Source organism: Hyperoodon ampullatus (assembly GCF_949752795.1).
Source record: "Hyperoodon ampullatus genome assembly, chromosome: 4".
Classification (NCBI taxonomy): Eukaryota; Metazoa; Chordata; class Mammalia; order Artiodactyla; family Ziphiidae; genus Hyperoodon; species Hyperoodon ampullatus.
Window position 1 is genome coordinate 32,360,483 of NC_136917.1, and position 18,282 is coordinate 32,378,764.

Genomic DNA, 18,282 nt, shown 5'->3' on the forward strand with positions numbered 1-18,282 from the left:
ACTTCAGGGGGCCAGAAGGAAACTGAACCATGAAGGCCCTTTTGGCCAGAATTCCAGTCTCTGAAGTCAGACAACTCAACTCGTAATCGAGAGAATTCCCTGGTGGTCCAGTGGTTAGGACTCGGCGCTCTCACTGCCGGGGTTCAATCCCTGGTTGGGGAATTAAGATCCTGCAAGCCACGTGTCACGGAAAAAAAAAAAATCAACTCATAATCGAGCTGTGCTCCTTCCAGGCTGAGTGACCCTGACCAAGTCACTTCCCTCTCTGGGCCTCAGCTTCCCCATCTCTGAAATGGGTCTAGTATGAACCCTATTCCCAAAGTCTGATGTAAGGAATCAGCAAAACAATGCAGGGAACCCTGAGGGCAGGTAAATACAAATGCCCTTCCTTTCTGTTTGTACCTAGACTGAGGGGTACCGGTGGCCAGGGCGTGGGTCTTAGTGGGTTTAGAGCAACAGTTCTCAACCAGGGGCAATTCTGCCCCCCAGGAAACATGTGGCAATGGCTGGAGACATTTTAGTCATCGTGACTGAGGGGGTGCTACTGGCATCTAGTGGGGAGGAGCCAGGGATTCTGCCACTGCTACTATCTCACAGGACTGCCCCCCAGGACAAAGGATCATCTGGTGCTAAATGTCAGTGGTGCCAAGGTTGGGAAGCCCTGCATTCCCAGCAAGGCGACATCACCTCCAACGGGGTGAAATTTGGTTCTTGGGATGGAGGTGTGAAAAAAAGCTTACTTTTATGTATAAAGCCCAGATAAACACCCAGTACATAAATAGATATACAGCATATCTATGGCATTAACATTTCATGGAGGAGGCAACTTGGGGGTGGGTGGGGAAGGGAGCGTCTAAAAAGGCACTCGGGGGGATTATCGTGAAATAAAGGGAGACAACCACTGGTCTGGAGCCTGGCTCAGCCACTCATTGGCTCTGTGACCTTGAGCAGATTGTTTCTCTCCAAGACTCAGTTTTCCCATCTGTAAAATGGGACAATAATGTCACTTGATGGGCATTTTGTGAGAATTAAATGAGATCATAGCTAGAGGCGGTAAATGCACAGGAAGCATTCTGAAGGTTAGCTGCTATATCATCATTATCATCATCACCATCATCTGTATCCTCTGTCTAGTGCATAGCTTGCACATTATAAGCTCTCCATAAATATTTTGTCCAATAATAATAATCGTAACCAGATAGTTCTTTGGGGCATGAGTCCACCATCTTCTTGGTCTACTGGCTTTCCGAATAAAGTCACTATTCCTTGCCCCAACAACTTAGCACTCAATTTATTGGCCTGTCGTGTGGCAAGCAGTACAAGTTTGGACTTGGTAACAAATTTTGGTGCAGCCAGCCAGGAGCCTTGCTGCTGTTGTTGGGGAGTTTTCAGGTAAGGCCCTAGCAGCTGCTAGGACCACTTGTCCTGATAATTAGTCCTTCAAAATTCCTCAAAGCAGCACCAGCTGCCCCAGCGCTTGGTGGTTGGAGCAAATTTAAAAAAAAAAACAACATAACTAACATTCAGTGAGCGCTTACTATGTACAGACACTTTTCTGAGCCTTTTACATGTCCATCCATGAGGTATGTAGTGTTATTTTACCCATTTTACAGGTAGGAAAACTGAGGCTCAGTGAAATGAAGTGACTGGGTCAAGGTCAAATGAATAAGAAGCGCCGGGGCTTCCCTGGTGGCGCAGTGGTTGAGAGTCCGCCTGCCGATGCAGGGGACGCGGGTTCGTGCCCCGGTCTGGGAGGATCCCACATGCCGCGGAGCGGCTAGGCCCGTGAGCCATGGCTACTGGGCCTGCGCGTCCAGAGCCTGTGCTCCGCAACGGGAGAGGCCACAGCAGTGAGAAGCCCACGTAATGCAAAAAAAAAAAAAAAAAAAAAAAAAAAAGAAGCGCCGGAGGCTGGACTCAAGCCTAGGTCATCCAACTTTGGGCCCCTTGACATGGGAGCCAACAGGTAGAGAGGGAAAGATATTCACAGAGGCAATTTAGATTTAAAGTAGAGATTTGCCCCATTTTCTTATTTTAAACAAGTTTCTCCCCCTTCCCTAACCCCAAAGAACTGTAGACAGGAGGGATAGGCTCTGGAATTATAACTAGCTAGCTGACTTTATTCAAGAATCATCTCTCTGAGTCTCAGTTTCCCCATCTGTGAGAGGGGATAATATGCCCCCCAGAAAGTCACAGTGGCTGGGCATGCAGAGTCACCACCACTGGACTCCACAGAAGTCAGTGCCGAGGGGAGGCTGGGTTCTTGGAGCCACCTCATGAGCTGTGGGGCCCCCAGTTCTAAGAGGTGCCTCAGAGATGCTAAGGAGTGGGAGAACTGGGGGATTCTTAGGAGTGTCTAGGGGCTGTGAGCACACTCCAGGCTTCTAGGGGTGTCTAAGACTTATAAGGCATGTCTCAGAGCCTGTAGGGGGTGCATTCTGGGGATGCCCCAAGCATTGTGAGTACATCTTGGATCCTGGGGGTAGCCTAGGGTTGTAGGCCTGTCTTAAGAGCTGTGGAGGAGTCTAGTTGTGCCTCTGGGATCTGTGGGGGGCACCCCAGGATTTTGGTGGCATCCCCATGGTTATGGGAATATCCTCTGAGTCCTGAGGCACCCCTGAGGTAATGTTGGGTTCTCTGCACTTCTGGGGGCATCTCAGGAATGCTGTGGAGCTACTAGGGGAGGGGATCTGAGGGTTGTGGAAGCCTTCCCGAGGTCTGTAAGGGACCCTAGGATTTGGGGGGGCCCTCACGGAGATCTGTGGGAATGCTCTGTGGCTGTGGGGGATTCTTGGGGTGTTTGGAGGGTCTCTGCCTGACTCAGAGATGGTGGGACTGCCCCAGGGGATTTGGGGGACATCTGAGGAAGCATAGTGGTTGTCCTGGGATCTGAAGGGGTTTCTCGTGGACTCTCAGAGCACCTCTGGCATTTGTGGGTGCATCCTGGGATTGTTGGGGTGCCCCTGGAGTCTGTGGGCATGTTTCAGTAACAAAGAGGGGACATCTGGGGAGCTGTGAGAGTGTCCGGTGTCTATGGGAGCCTCTCAGAGCACCTTTGGGTTTTGTGGGGGAACCCAGGGATTTGGGGGGTACCTCTGGGTTGTGCGGGGACAGCTCAGGGATAGTAGGGGCACTCCTTGGGATTGTGGAGATCTAAGTCTGAGGGACTCTGGGGATGCCCCTGAGGTCTGTAGTACCTCTCAACATCGTGGAGGCTGTGTGTGTGTGTGTGACAGCACCCCAGAGATCTGGGGGCATTCCAGGTGTTTGTAGAGATGCTTCCGGCGATTGTGAGGACGTCAGAGGGACTGCGGGGGACCCCTGGCGACTGTGGGGTGTCCCCGCCGCGGCCACGTGGGGGCCGCTGGCCCGCCCCGCCCCAGGGGCGGCCCCAGCGCGTAGCCGGAAGGGCCGAGGCGGCCAGGAGGGGTGGGGCCCGTGGGCCCGCGGGTAGGGCGGCCGGCCTGCGTGGGCCGCGCGGGGCGGGCGGCGCTGTTCCTCAGCGCCCGCCGAGGCCGGGCCGCCCTGCGGCCCCCACCCCCCCACCCCCGCTCCGAAGCCATGGCACGGCCGCACGGCCTGGGCCGCATACCCGAACTGCATCTGGAGGTCTTCCCGGCGGCGGCAGCGGCGGCCACCGAGGACGAGGCATTCCTGCCCGAGCCCCCGGCCCCGCGCGCGCCCCGCCGCCCACGTTCGCCACCTTCCTCTCCTGTCTTCTTTGCCATCCCGTCCCCAACTTTCCGCAGGCGCCTTCGGCTTCTCCGCGGCTTTCAGGATTTCGGTCGCCAGGCGTGGGCCGGGTAAGTGCGCGCCGGTGACTGTGGGTTCGAGTCCCCCCTGGCCATCAGGCGCGCGCCAGGGTCTGGGGTTCGTAGCTGGCTCTGTCAGCCTCATTTTTTTTCTTCCGTCACAGGGCAGCGATAAAAATCAAGTCTGCTCGCCAGGGTTGCCGTGGAGACATCTGATAAGGCATGCAGTAGTCGCTCAATAAACGCTATGTTCCTCCCACTTCCTGTGCAGACCTGAAGCTGCGGTCAGGCTTTGGGGGAGTGAAGCCAACCTGCCATCCAGGGTGATGTGGGGACGTGTGTTCAGTTGTGTTATCCTTAGTCCACAGGCCTGTGAAATGGGGCCAGCGCTGCCCTCTGGGGGTTGCCTTGCCAGGAGGCACTAGAATATTACCGCGTGCACCGAGCAAGGAGGGCAAATGGAAGTTCCCTTCCTGGCCAGACCCGGGGTGGGCCGCGGGGGCGGGCAGCTTGGGGGTGAGGAGCCTGGAGGCCACATCCGGTCTGGCTTTCCAGTGTCCGTTTATCTTGGAAACGGAGGTTGGCGGCCCGGAGGTAGGCGCGGGCTGGCTTCGGGGGCTTCTCCGGAGCCCGGAGAGGTCCTCTGGTTGCCCTTCTCCTCAATACTCTCCGCGTGCACTTGTTTAGAACCTGACTCCGGAGACACAGGCTGAGAGAGGGCACTGCAGGGACAGTACGCGGGCCCGCGTCCGGATTTGGGGACGAGATTGGGGCGGGAAGAGATAAGGAGGAGGGGTCGAGGCCCCTGGGAGGCCCGCGTGGGGTCGGGAAGGGTGTGTGTGTGGGGAAATCAGTGCCTGTCTTCGGTTTCTCTCTGTGTCTCTGTCTTCACCTCTGCCTCTCCTGTCTCTGTTACGCTGCCCCCAATCCCCCAACTCCACCTCCCCCGCATCCATCATCCCTCCCCCGGGTTTTTGACATCGGACCCCGCACTGCGCCCGCGGGCAAGTCTTTCCCCCCCCAGGACGCACAGCGTCCGGAGACCTCCAGGGGGCCCAGCTCGACGTCAGGGAAGGGGTGGAAAAGGCGGGGCCAGGGGAGGGCTCGGAACCCGGGAAACCGGAGCCCGGGGCACCCTCCGAGGCCCGGGGGAAGGGAGGCAGGCGGGAAGTATGCGCAGAGTTCCGCAGGGCCCCCGCAGGAGGAGGCAGGCGCGGAGCCCGCCCAGGCGCTGCGGACGGGGGGACGCCCGAACGCCCCGGGCCGTCCCTGGGGGGGTGGTCACCGGGAGGGCGGGTGTGGAGGCGGCGCCGGCGGCGGCCGCAGACACCTAGGGCCTGGAGAGCAGTGCGCGCCACACCACCGTGCAGCCGTCCCCATGCGCGCCCCGACGGTGCTTGGCACTCATGCGCTCCAGTGCAGCACCCCGGGCCCGACCCCGGCCCCCTGCTCTGGCACTGACGCCCGCGGGCCCTGAGTCCCTGGTCCACTTCTCCTTCAGCGACGAGGACACCTGTTGGTACCCTCCAGGCAGATCTGTCAGGTGGGTGGCCCCTGGCCAGTCCCCTCCTTTGCCACCGGAGGGCTCTTGCTGCTGTGTGTGTGGGGGGGTGGGGGTAGGGGAGCAATCTGCCTTGCGGGGAGCCCCCAAAGTGGTTTACAGGGTCTGTCTGGTCTGGAGCCTCACCCCCTTCCCTGGCCCTAAACTGTCTGGATGCTGCTGAGGGCTTCCTGCAGGTGGTGACCCCCAGAATGGGTGCTGGGTCCTGCCCCCTTCCTGCTTACCCAAGATGGGATCCCTTAACCCTCTTCGTGCCCCAAATCTGGGCTTCTGGCATTCACCGTAACAGCAAATATGGGTGTCCCGCATCACCCGGGCTCCACTCCCGGGCTACTGGCCTCAAGCCATGTCCCTCCGGCCCTGCTCTGCTCAGTGCCTCCAGCCTTACCCTCCCTTCTTCCTTGCTGGGGCTGCCAGGATGAAAACCAAGCTGGGGTGGGGGTGGGGAGGAGGTTCCTGCTGGAACTCCTGGTGGGTATTTAGAATCAGCTGGACAGCGCTGAGGCAGAGAAGTGGTCTTTAGGTTCTCAGAGTTCTCAGGGTGCTCCAGCCTTGTACCTGCTCCCCTGCACCAACCCCTTCAGACACCCAGACATGCACATGCTCTCCCACATGGATACACACACTCCACATGTGCAGCTACACAGGACACAAACACAGACACACCCACACGCAGGGTAATCGAGGTCACCTGGTGTGTACTGTGCTAGGCATGGGTCTTCTGGCTGACAGGGCCAAAAAGAGAACCCCACAGGTGACCCATGGCCATGGTGACAAACACCACAGAAACCCTGGTCTCACACAGCCTCACATACACTGCACTGACCCCAGGAACACACTGTCACTGCAACACACACCCAGGCCCGATTCCCACCTGCACATGGCCACACACGGGAGCTTTCATACCTCATACCCACTGAGGAGTCAGGGCCCGTGTGCAGCACACAGGTACCCTCTCCCAAGGTCATACAGACCACAGACACAGACATAGATACACAGATTCACACAGGCACCACCAACACCCAGACCCCACTCACACACACACATGTACAAATACACACAGACAACTATATGCACACAAGGGCTCCTGAGCGTGCACACACACCCTGACTCACACATACACCGACCCTTCTTGCAACCCAGACCTACAAACTGCCGTGTCACCTGGCACCACGCGCCCTCCTGGCAGACACACACCAGCGCCCGCCCCCAACCTCCGTGTGACCTTCACAAAGCAAATGCCAGGCCTTTCCATGAAGCCTGCCTGGCACCTCCTACAAGGCAGTCAGGTGGAGTGGGGCAGGGAGCCCAGGGAGATGCCAGGCCTGCCTGGGGGAGACAGACACCCAGTGATTTACTGGGCAGCCTTGTAGCCCGGCTGCCCTGGTTCAAATCCTTGCTTTACCACTAGCAAAGTTACTCATCCTGTTTGTACCTCAGTTTCTTTCTCTGGAAAATGGGGCATTAGTACACATTCAGGCATAGCAGAGTGCCTAGCATGTGACATTCAGTAGCAGTTGGCTACTTTCATTGTTATGATCTTTACCAACTGGGATGTGTCCCCTTTCCTGGCCACCCCCCTCCCCTGCTTGCTTCTTTCCCATCGGCCCCTGCAGCAGAACTCTCTGAAGCCTGGATCTGCCCCTAGGCTGCACAGTCCTGCAGAGGCCCAATCTGATGCTCTGGGAGCCCAGGTGGGCAGCCCTCGGGGCCCCAGAGGGGTGGAGGCAGGTAGCAGTTTCAAATGAGAATGCCATTAAGCAGTCAGCCTGTCCAAAGGGGAGTCTTGGGCAAGTCGTTTCCTTTGTGATGAAGTGTCTGGGTGTGTGGCTGTGATGTCAGGGCCTGTCGGCTGCCCTTGACTCTGATTTGTGGCTTCAGGTCCTATTGGGACATTGCTGGAACAGCCTCCAGCCTGATTTTGGCCACCCTGAGCAGTGGCAGGTCAGGGAGGGGTGAGTCCCCACAGCTCTGGGGTTTGGTTCTGAGGGGTAGCTGAGACCACGCCCCCATACACACACACACACACACACACAAACACACACACTCAGGCTGCAGTTCAACAGGCCCGATTCTCTCCTCTGCCCTTCCACAGCCCAGGGGACATTCGCTCCTGGAAGCACAAACAGCAGGGCCCCAGGGAGCCTCTTCTTCCCATCCCGGCCTCTGGGCTCCTGCTTACGTGAGCTGAGTCCCCTGGGGCTGCAGGATCTGCCCGCAAGGCTAGTCGGGCGCCCTCTGGACTTGGGTCTCACCTTCCCCCAACGAACTGTGGCTTCAGTTCCTGGGGCGGGGTTGAGGCCCTCAGTATGGAGCTATGTTCCTCTCCCCTCCACAGGGGCACTCAGCAGAGCCAGAACGTCCAGGCTGGGCCTTGAGAGACAGGACATGGTTCGCAGGCAGCAAGGCCACCAACCCCTCACTGCCTTTCTGCACCTCAGCCTCCTCATTGACCCAGGACGTTAACAGAACCCAACTCACAGAGTTAGTGGGAGACCTCATTGGGTTCACGTGTACGAAGCACTTTGATAGTGCCAGGCACACAGCAGATACTGAATAAGTATCTTATTATTATTACTATAAACTTAAAGGATCTAACCTGGCACCCAGTACACAGCAGGTGCTTAATAAATGGGCATTATCATCAAAGGCCCAAGCTCATGATCTAAGAGTATTTTCATTCCTGAGTGTGTGTTGTTTTTTTTGGGGGGGGGCTGCATTTGGTCCTCGTTGCTGCGTGCGGGCTTTCCCTCTACTTGCGGCGAGCGGGGGCTACTCTTTGTTGCAGTGCAGGGGCTTCTCACTGTGGTGGCTTCTCTTGTTGCAGAGCACAAGCTCTAGGCGCGCAGGCTCAGTAGTTGTGGTGCGTGGGCTCAGTTGCTCCATGGCATGTGGTATCTTCCCGGACCAGGGCTCGACCCATGTTCCCTGCATTGGCAGGCGGATTCTTAACCACTGCGCCACCAGGGAAGTCCCTGAGTGTGTTTTTGTTTTTGTTTTTAATTTAATTTAAAAAATTAACCTAAAGTAAAATTCACCTTGTTTTTGGCTGCGCTGAGCAGCTTGTGGGATCTTAGTTCTGTGACCAGGGATCGAACCAGGGCCCTGGCAGTGTAAGCGCAGAGTCCTAACCACTGGACTGCCAGGGAATTCCCAAAATTCAGCCTTTTTAGTATATATTGCATAAGGGTTTTTTTTTTAATTGTGGTAAAATGTGCATAATAAAATTTACCATTTTAACTTGAGTGTACAATTCAGTCATTAAGTACAACCACAGTGTTGTGCAACCATCACCACCATCCATCTCCAGGATTTTTTCATCTTCCTAAGCTGAAACTCTGTCCCCATTAAACACTAACTCCCCATTCCCACTCCCTCAGCCCCTGGCACCCACTATTCTACTTTCTGTTTCTATGAATTTGACTCCTCTAGGGACCTCATGTAAGTGAAATTGTACAATATTTGTCCTTTTGTGTCTGGCGTATTTCATCTAGCGTAATGTTTTCAAGGTTCATTCATGTTGAAACATGCATCAGAATTTCCTTTCTTTTTAAGGCTGAGTAATATTTCATTGTATATATATACCACATTTTCTTTATTCACCCATTAATGGGCATTTGAGTTGTTTCTACCTTTTGGCTGTTGTAAATAATGCCGCTATGAACATTGGTGTACAAGTATCTGTTTGAGTCCTGCCATTCAATTCTTTGGGGTGTATATATTTAGGAGTAGCTTTGCTGGATCACATGGTAATTCTGTACTCAAGTTTTTGAGGAGCTGCCAAACTCTTTTCCGCACTGGCTTCACCATTTTATATTCCCACCAGTAGCGCACAAGTATTCCAATTCCTCCACGTGCTCCCCAACACTTGTTATTTTCCTTTTTTTTTTTTAAATAATAGCTATCCTGATGGGTATGCAGTGGTATCTCATTGGGATTTTTAAAAATATAAATTTAGTTATATTTGGCTGCGTTGGGTCTTCGTTGCTGTGCGCGGGCTTTCTCTAGTTGTGGTGATCGGGGGCTACTCTTCATTGCAGTGCGCGGGCTTCTCATTGCGGTGGCTTCTCTTATTGTGCAGCATGGGTTCTAGGTGCGTAAACTTCAGTAGTTCTGGCATGCGGGCTCACTAGTTGTGGCTCGCGGGCTCTAGAGCGCAGGCTCAGTAGTTGTGGCACATGGGCTTAGTTGCTCCATGGCATGTGGGACCTTCCTGGACCAGGGATTGAGCCCGTGTCCCCTGCACTGGCAGGCGGATTCTTAACCACTATGCCATCAGGGAAGTCCCTCTCATTGGTTTTGATTTGCATTTCCCTAATGACCAATGGTGTTGAGCATCTTCTCATGTTTATTGTCCATCTGTATATCTTCTGTGAAGAAATGTTTATTTAAGTGCTTTTCCCACTTTTTTTTTTTTTTTGCCACGCACGTGGCTTGTGGGATCTTAGTTCCCCAACGAGGGATCAAACCCGGGCCCTCAACAGTGAGAGCATGGAGTTCTAACCACTGGACCACCAGGGAATTCTCTCCCACTTTTTCTTCTTTTTTTGCGGTACGGGGGCCTCTCACTGTTGTGGCCTCTCCCGTTGTGGAGTACAGGCTCCGGACGTGCAGGCTCAGCAGCCATGGCTCACGGGCCCAGCCGCTCCGCGGCATGTGGGATCTTCCCGGACCGGGGCACGAACCCGTGTCCCCTGCATCGGCAGGAGGACTCTCAACCACTGCGCCACCAGGGAAGCCCCCCTCCCACTTTTTAATTGGGTTGTTTGTTTTGTTGTTGTTGAGTTTTAGGAGTTCTTTACATAGTCTAGAACATTAATCCCTTGTCAAATATGAGATTTGCAAAAATGTTCTCCCGGGACTTCCCTGGTGGTCCAGTGGTTAAGATTCCATGCTTCCACTGCAGGGTGCACAGGTTCAATCCCTGGTCGGGGAACTAAGATCCTGCATGCCCCGTGGTGCAGGCAAAAACAAGCAAACAAACAAACTATTTTAAAAAATGTTCTCCCATTCTGTGGATTGCCTTTTCACTCCCTGAACAGTGTCTTTTTTAAAATTTATTTTTATTTATTCTTTTTTTTTTTTTTTTGGCTGCGTTGGGTCTTTGTTGCTGCACGCCAGCTTTCTCTAGTTGCGGTGAGCAGGGGCTACTCTTCGTTGCGGCACAAGGGCTTCTCATTGCGGTGGCTTCTCGTTGCGGAGCACAGGCTTTTGGTGTGCGGGCTTCAGTAGTTGTGGCACGCGGGCTCAGTAGTTGTGGCGCACGGGCTTAGTTGCTCCGAGGCATGTGGGATCTTCCCAGACCAGGGCTCTAACCCGTGTCCCCTGCATTGGCAGGCAGATTCTTAACCACTGCACCGCTAGGGAAGCCCCTGAGTAGTGTCTTTTGACGCACAAAGGTTTTTAACTTTGATGAACTCCAATTTATTCTTCTGTTGCCTGTACTTTTGATGTCATATCCAAGAAATCACTGCCAAATCCAATGTCATGAAGCTTCTAAGAGTTTTATAGTTTTAGCCCTTATGCTTAGGTCTTTGATCTAGTTGGGGTTAATTTTTGTATATGGCTTAAGGTAAGGTTCCAACTTCATTCTTTTGTAAGTGGATAACCAGTTTTCCCAGCACCATTTGTTGAAAAGACTGTCCTTTCTCCATTGAATGGTTTTGGCTCCCTTGTTGAAAATCATTTGACCCCATGTATGTGCGGGTTTATTTCTGGGCTCTCTATTCTATTCCATTGGACTATACATCTGTCTTATACAGTACCGCACTGTTTTGATTACTGTGCTTTGTAATAAGTTTTGAAATCAGGAAGTGTGAGTCCCCCAACGTTGTTCTTCTTTTCCAAGGTTGTTCTGGCTCTTCAGCTTCCTTGAGATTCCATATGAATGCTAGGATGGATTTTTTTTTTTCTACAAGGAACATTGTTGGGGTTTTTTATTATTTTTTTTCATTTATTTATTTATTTTTTGGCTGCATTGGGTCTTCGTTGCTGTATGCGGGCTTTCTTTAGTTGCAGCGAGTGGGGGCTACTCTTCATTGTGGTATGCGGGCTTCTTATTGCGGTGGCTTCTCTTTGTGGAGCACGGGCTCTAGGTGGATGGGCTTCAGTAGTTGTGGCGCTCGGGCTCAGTAGTTGTGGCACATGGCCTTAGTTGCTCTGCGGCATGTGGGATCTTCCCGGACCAGAGATCGAACCTGTGTCCCCTGCATTGGCAGGTGGATTCCTAACCACTGCATCACCCGGGAAGTCCTGAACATTGTTGGGATTTTGATAGGGATGGCATTGAATCTGTAGATTGCTTTGGGTAGTATGGACATCTTGACTTTATTAAGTCTTCCAGTCCATGAATATGGTATGTCTTTCCATTTATTCATGTTTTTAATTTCTTTCAGCAACATTTTGTAGTTTTCAGTATACAGAGGTTTTGCCTCCTTGGTTAAGTTTATTCCTAAGTATCTTAATCATTCTGATGCTATGGTAAGTGGAATTGTTTTCTTAATATCCTTTTTGGTTTGTTCATTGTTAAGGGCATAGAAAAGCAACTGACTTTTGTGTGTTGATTTTATATCCTGCAACTTGGCTAAATTCATTTATTAGTTGTATGAGTTTTGACACATGTAATCCCCACCACTAGCTTCTTTCTCTTAGCAAAATTCATTTGAGAGTCATCCAAATTATTTTGTGTTTGAGTAGTTAAAAAGGAAACTGTTTCTTTCTACTTTTGCAGAAAACTTCTGACACAAAATGTGTTTGGTTTTTTCCCCACACCAAGCCATTCTCCAATACTCTATGGACATTAACTGGGTGAACTACAGTTTAATTCAATTCTGACACTAACTGGAGTTCGTGCAGATCCCACAGGTTAAAGGCTCAGTCCCACAAGACCTCCCCCACCTGTGTGTCACCTGTGCTTTTGGGCGACCAGCTATAAATCAGAGGTACCTACAACCCCCTCCTCTGGTTTGATAATTTGTTAGAACGGTTCACAGAACTCAGGAAACCAGTTTACTTACTAGATTGCTGCGTTGTTGTTTTTTTTTTAATTTTTTAAAATTCATTTTTTGTATTCCCCTCCTGGTTTATTTTAAAAGATACAACTCAGGAACAGCCAGACGGAAGCGATACATAGAAAAAGGAATTGGGGGAGGGACTTGGAGCTTCCCCAGGTGCGCCACCTTCCCAGCACCTTGATATGTTCAGCAACCCAGCAGCTCTCCAAACCGTGTCATTCAGGGATTTTGATGGTGGCTTCATTATGTAGTCACGATTGACTAAACCATTGGCCATTCCACTGGTGATTAACTCAACCTCCAGTCCTGGTCCCTGAACTGGTCCAGCCTCTCTAATCACATGGTTGGCTCTCCTGGCAACCAGCCCCCATCCGGAGGCTGTCTAGGAGTCCCTAGCAGTCAGTCATCTCGTTAGCTTACAAAAAGATACCTATTACTGTGGAGATTTCCAGGGTTTTAGGAACTGTGTGCCAGGAAACCAAGGCTGAGACCAAATATATATATTTATTCTTTCACAGTACTTATGGTCCCCGACTTATGATAGTTCAACTTATGATTTTTCAACTTCATAATGATGTGAAAGCAATACGGATTCAGTAGAAACCGTACCTCAAATTTTGATATTTTCCTGGGTTAGTAACATGTGGTCTGATTCTCTCTTGTGATCCTGGGCAGCGGCAGCAAGCTGCAGCTCCCAGCCAGCCACTCAATCATGAGGGTAAACAATTGATACACTTACAACCGTTCTAGACCCATACAACCACTCTGTTTTTCAGTTTCAGTACAGTACTCCATAAATTACATGAGATATTCGGCACTTTATTATAAAATACGCTTTGTGTTAGATTATTTTGCCCAACCGTAGGCTAATGTAAGTGTTCTGAGCACGTTTCAGATAGGCTAGGCTACACTGTGATGTAGGTAGTTTAGGTGTATTAAATGCGTTTTCGGCTATCGATATTTTCAATTTATGGTGGGTTTATCAGGACATAACCCTGTCATAAGTCAAGGAAGATCTGTAGTTCATGTTTGTGTTTTTGAAATTGCTGAATAGTATTCCATGGCATGGATCTGCTACAGTTTATCCATTCACCAGTTGACGCACACTTGATTTGGTTGTTTGTAGTTTTTGGTGACTATGAACAGAACTGCTATAAACATCAGTCAGCAGGTTTTTGAGTAGAAGTATGTTTTTCTTTATCTTGGATAAATATATAGGAGTGGATTTGTTGGCTTGTAAAATAAGCGTGTGTTTAATTTCATAAGAAACTGACCAGCTGTCTTCCAGAGTGGCTGTACCACTTTGCATTCCCATCAGCAATGAATGGGAGTTCCAGTTGCTCTGAATCCTTATCACCACTTGATATCTTGTCAGTTTTTGTTTTTTTAGCATCCTAGTAGGTGTGAAGTGATAGTTCATGGTTTTAAATTGCATTTCCCTAAGGAGGAATGATGTTTCCTGTGCTGATTTGCCATCTGTATATCTTCTTTAGTGAACTGACCATACTTCTGCTCATTTTTTCACTGAGTTATTTGTCTTCTTATTATTGAGTTTTCAGAGTTCATCATGTACGCTGGCTACAAGTCCTTTGTCAGATATTTTCTCCCAGTCTATAGCTTGTCTTTTTATTCTCATGACAGTGTCTTTTGCAGAGCAGTTTTCAATGTTTTTAAAACGTTTTTTGAAGTTTGTTTTTAAAAGAAGTTGGAATTTTTGACTATTTAAAATTTCTCATTTCTTTACTAAAATTGGAACATCTGGTTGGTCAGGGTCCCCAGCTCCACTCTGCTTTTTATGTTGGCCACCTGACCCCTGGAAACATTTGCTCTAATGGGAGGAATGTGCTCTGATGGGGGTCAAGTCAGCAGAGGGCAGCAGTTAACATTTTGGTCTGAGGAATCACAAGACTTTGGTTGAATTCTGACCCCACCATGACCTTACTGTGTGACGCAGAGCCAGTCATTCTCCTCTCTGAACCCTAGTTTCTTCATCTGTAAAATGGAGGCAATGAAGTCATTCCCCATTCCCTCACCCCAGGACTGGCCCGGAAAAAAGGCTCAATGTACGGAAGTTGATATCACTGTCCTGGCCTAGCAGATTTCAGATTTATTTCTTGGCAGAGGGAACATTCAAATAAAATCTTAGGCTGACATTCAGTAGTAGGACCAGAAAGGGAGGGAGGGTTCTATTTCTTCCCCCTACCCCCTTGTACCCACCAGAGCATTGCCTGAAGTCAGCTGACCAGTCTACTAACCCCCTCACTTTAAGAGTAACAGACCAGAGAAGGCAGTGACCTTCTTGAAGTCACACAGCATGTCACAGGCACACAGCTCCCCACTCTCATCCTCAAATCTTCATACTGATTGCCTTGCTGAGTTCAACTCCCCAAGTGACATATATGGGGCTGATAGACTTATAGTTGCCAATGTTTTCTGAGCTCTTTATTAGGCACCATTCTGAGCGTTTTGCCTGTATTAACACTGGTCACCTGGATGACCTGAGGCAGATGGTGGTTGTCCCCATTTTGTAGATGAGGAAACTGAAATTCCATCTTTTCCTCAAGTTACACAGCCGGGAAGTGGCACAGCCAGCTTTTCCCTGACTCATCCTGAGGGTCTGTCTTGCCAGTGCCACCAGGCTGTGTCCTGTCTCTATGTCATCTGTCTGTATTTCTGCTCCAGCCACACCAGTTTCCTTTTTGGTCCTCCAACAAAAACCAAATCCTTCCAGCGGGCCTTTGCACTTGCTGTTTCCTCACCCTGGAGTACTTTCTCCTACCTCCTGACCTGTGGCCTACACCTTCTCATCTTTCAGGACCTGCTCCTGAAAGATATCCTGGAGATATCACTTCCTCAGAGAGGCCTGTCTCAACCATATCAGCTAAAATCCCCTCTCCAGTCACCCACCTCATTTTTTTTTTTTTTTTTTTTTTTTTTTTTTTTGTGGTACACGGGCCTCTCGCTGTTGCGGCCTCTCCCGTTGCGGAGCACAGGATCCGGACGCGCAGGCTTAGCGGCCATGGCTCACGGGCCCAGCCGCTCCGTGGCATGTGGGATCTTCCCGGACCGGGGCACGAACCCGTGTCCCCTGCATCGGCAGGCGGACTCTCAACCACTGCGCCACCAGGGAAGCCCTACCCACCTCATTTTAATTCTCTGCATGGCAGTCCGTATATTCATTCATTCACTCATACATTGATTCATGCGATAGACATCTATTGGGCATCCAGTGCGTGCCAGGCCATGTTCTTGGCCTAAAGTATACAGTAGTGAACAAAGCAGACAAAAGTCCTTGCCCTGCAGAGCTTAGTTCTAGAAGGGAAGGCAAATAGTGAAGAGTAAAATATAGAATGTGTCAGGTAAGTAGTATTTATTTTAAGGAAGGGAAATGTGAAATATAAGGGCAGGGGTTGACATTTTAGATGGGTTGGTCAGGGGAGGCCTTCCTGAGGAGGCAACATTTGAGAAGGGGCCTGAAGGAAGTGAAGGAGGAGCCAGTGGAGATCTGGGCAAGGGATGTTGCAAAGGCCCTGATGCAGGAATGTATCTGGAATGTTAAGGAACAGTAAGGCAGCCATTATGGCTGGAGCAGAGTACGTGAGGGGTAGACTGGGAGGTCGTGGGGCAGGGTCTGTGGGCACAGCGAGGACTTTGGCTTTTGCTTTGAGTGAGCTGGGAGCCATAGAAGGTTCTGAGAAGAGGAGCGATGTGACCTGACTCAGGTGTTCACAGGCTCCCTCTGGCCGCTGTAGGAGAGCAGACTGAGGGGCAAAGACAGGAGCTGGGGACCAGGGCAGAGGCGAATGTACTGGTCCAGGCAAGTGATAAGGTGGGGCTGGCCGAGGCAGGGGTGCAAAGCGGACAGATTCTGAACAAATTTGGTTGATTTGAGGTGCAAAGGAAAAAACAGAGCCAAGGAAGACCCCACGACTTTTGGGGTGTGTGTTGCTGCTAGGGTAACCTTTTGATAGTCTAGCCCTCCCCGTGTCATCTCTGTGAGGGCAGCTCATGGTCTGTCTTGGTCCCTGCTGTGTCTCCAGCTCCTGCAACAGGACCTGGCCCACAAAGGCACTCAGTCACTGATCTCTGTCATTTCCTGTCTCCCATCTCTTTTGGGGTACCTGTCTCCCTGCCAGGAATTTCCTTGGTCCCCTTATTCCTCTTGACCCACCCCCCCCAATGCCATCTCAGCACCCCCTGACCCCTCTTCCTGCCCGCCCCTTGCAGCTTGGAGGCGGAGAATGGGCCAACGCCATCGCCAGGCCGCAGCCCCCTGGACTCGCAGGCGAGCCCGGGACTCGTGCTACACGCTGGGGCGGCCACCAGCCAGCGCCGAGAATCCTTTCTTTACCGCTCAGACAGCGACTATGACATGTCACCCAAGACCATGTCCCGGAACTCGTCGGTCACCAGCGAGGCGTGAGCACCCCCGGTCCCTACCCGCCAGCTCTTCCAGGCCTGGCCCCGGCACAAGCTGCCCTTCCCAGCAAGGAGGGGGACACTGCCCAAGTCCCCGTCCACCTGCACACCCCTAGTGAAAAGTAAACAGCACCCGTATCCCCTGTCGAGGGCTCAGCCCCTCTGTAGCATGTCCACCCGGTGGCGTATGAGCGCCCACCCTATCTCTGCCCCCTGCCCAGCCACGCTGAACCCCTCCCTCAGGCCCAGCCCGGACTCAAGTCCATATAGTCCCCGCCTACCCAACCTGCCCAAGCCCACTCCTACCCCTTGGTTTTTGGGGACCTGGCCCACCTCATCCCGTCTCTCCAACAAGAAGGGAGCGCCTCCTGGCCACCACTTCCTTCCAGTGTGTCCATCTTGGCTGACCCCCTCTTCCTCCCCCACTCCAGGCTTCCCAAAGCCAGTCCCCCTTATCATGACCACCTGTGGAGGTGTGAGCACTCCTAATCTCTTCAGCCCCCTTGCCTCTCACCCAGTCCTCCAGCCCTGCCCCTACCCATCGAGGCATCCATCTCACCTCCCCACAGCTCCTTCCGGCCCTCCGCCCCCTCTCCGCCACTGGTCTCCCCAAGCCCAGCCCCTATGGTCTGTTCATCGCCCACCTTTTGTCTCTCCGCCCACCCACCCCCCACCCCACCCACACCCCTGAGCCCTTCCCCCTGCCCAGCCCCCCACAGCGTGGGCACCCTTGTGAGGTGTAAGTGTCCTCCCCCCACCAACCCACAGAGCCCCCTTCTTGCCCACAAGCCTCCCCAGGCCCAGCTCCCCCCAGAGTGACCCCCCCCCAGAGACTTGCTTCCCTGCACCCCAGCCCCTCTCCACCCCGGGCCCTTGGGGGTCCCACTGTGAGGACCCCTGACCTGGCCCTGTCCTTGTAGGCATGCAGAGGACCTCATCGTGACACCGTTCGCCCAGGTAAGACCCCCTCCCCTAAGGAGGGAGGGGCTCTAACCTTACCCCACACTTGGGGACAGGGGCCCAGCCCCCGCTGCCCCTCTGGGTGGACCACTTTCCTCACTGTGGCTCCCCAACTCAGGTGCTGGCCAGTCTCCGGAGCGTTCGCAGCAACTTCTCCCTCCTGACCAATGTGCCCATTCCCAGCAACAAGTAAGTGGAGGCTGGGCCCCAATGCCCCATGATCATGAGGCTCAGCACACCTGGGTTCAACTCTCCATGCTGCTGTGTGACCTCAGGCAGGCACTTGACCTCTCTGAGCCTCTTTTCAAGTGACAGCTCCCTCTGAGCCAGTAAATCATTGTGATTTGAATGCCTAAGACGCAGAAACTTTTATAAATAAAGACGGAGGGGTCTGGACAGAGTTCTTAGGTGGCCAGCCACCCCAGCCTATGGGCCACTCCTGGCCCTGATGCCAACTTGCTGGGCAAATAGCATCCTCTGGTGCCTCTGTTTCCCCTCCATAATATGGGAATTTAATAGTGTCTCCATTAGAGAGCTGCTATGAGGAGTTCAGAAGGTGATATATAGAAAGTGCTTG

General features: G+C 52.2%; 1 protein-coding gene across 2 annotated transcripts in view; it reads left to right on the top strand.

Moving 5' to 3' along the window:
- Positions 1–18,282, top strand: part of PDE4A (phosphodiesterase 4A) — a gene marked incomplete at its 5' end in the record, with an annotated part of 36,173 nt that overhangs the window by 5,515 nt on the left and 12,376 nt on the right. The window contains 4 exons of one of the 2 annotated variants that reach the window (XM_079703417.1): positions 3,750–3,803; positions 16,554–16,745; positions 17,666–17,702; positions 17,824–17,894. In XM_079703417.1, coding sequence (XP_079559543.1) covers positions 3,750–3,803; positions 16,554–16,745; positions 17,666–17,702; positions 17,824–17,894 — 354 coding nt within the window. The remainder of the gene's footprint in view (positions 1–3,749; positions 3,804–16,553; positions 16,746–17,665; positions 17,703–17,823; positions 17,895–18,282) is intronic. The other variant, XM_079703418.1, reaches the window with a different exon arrangement.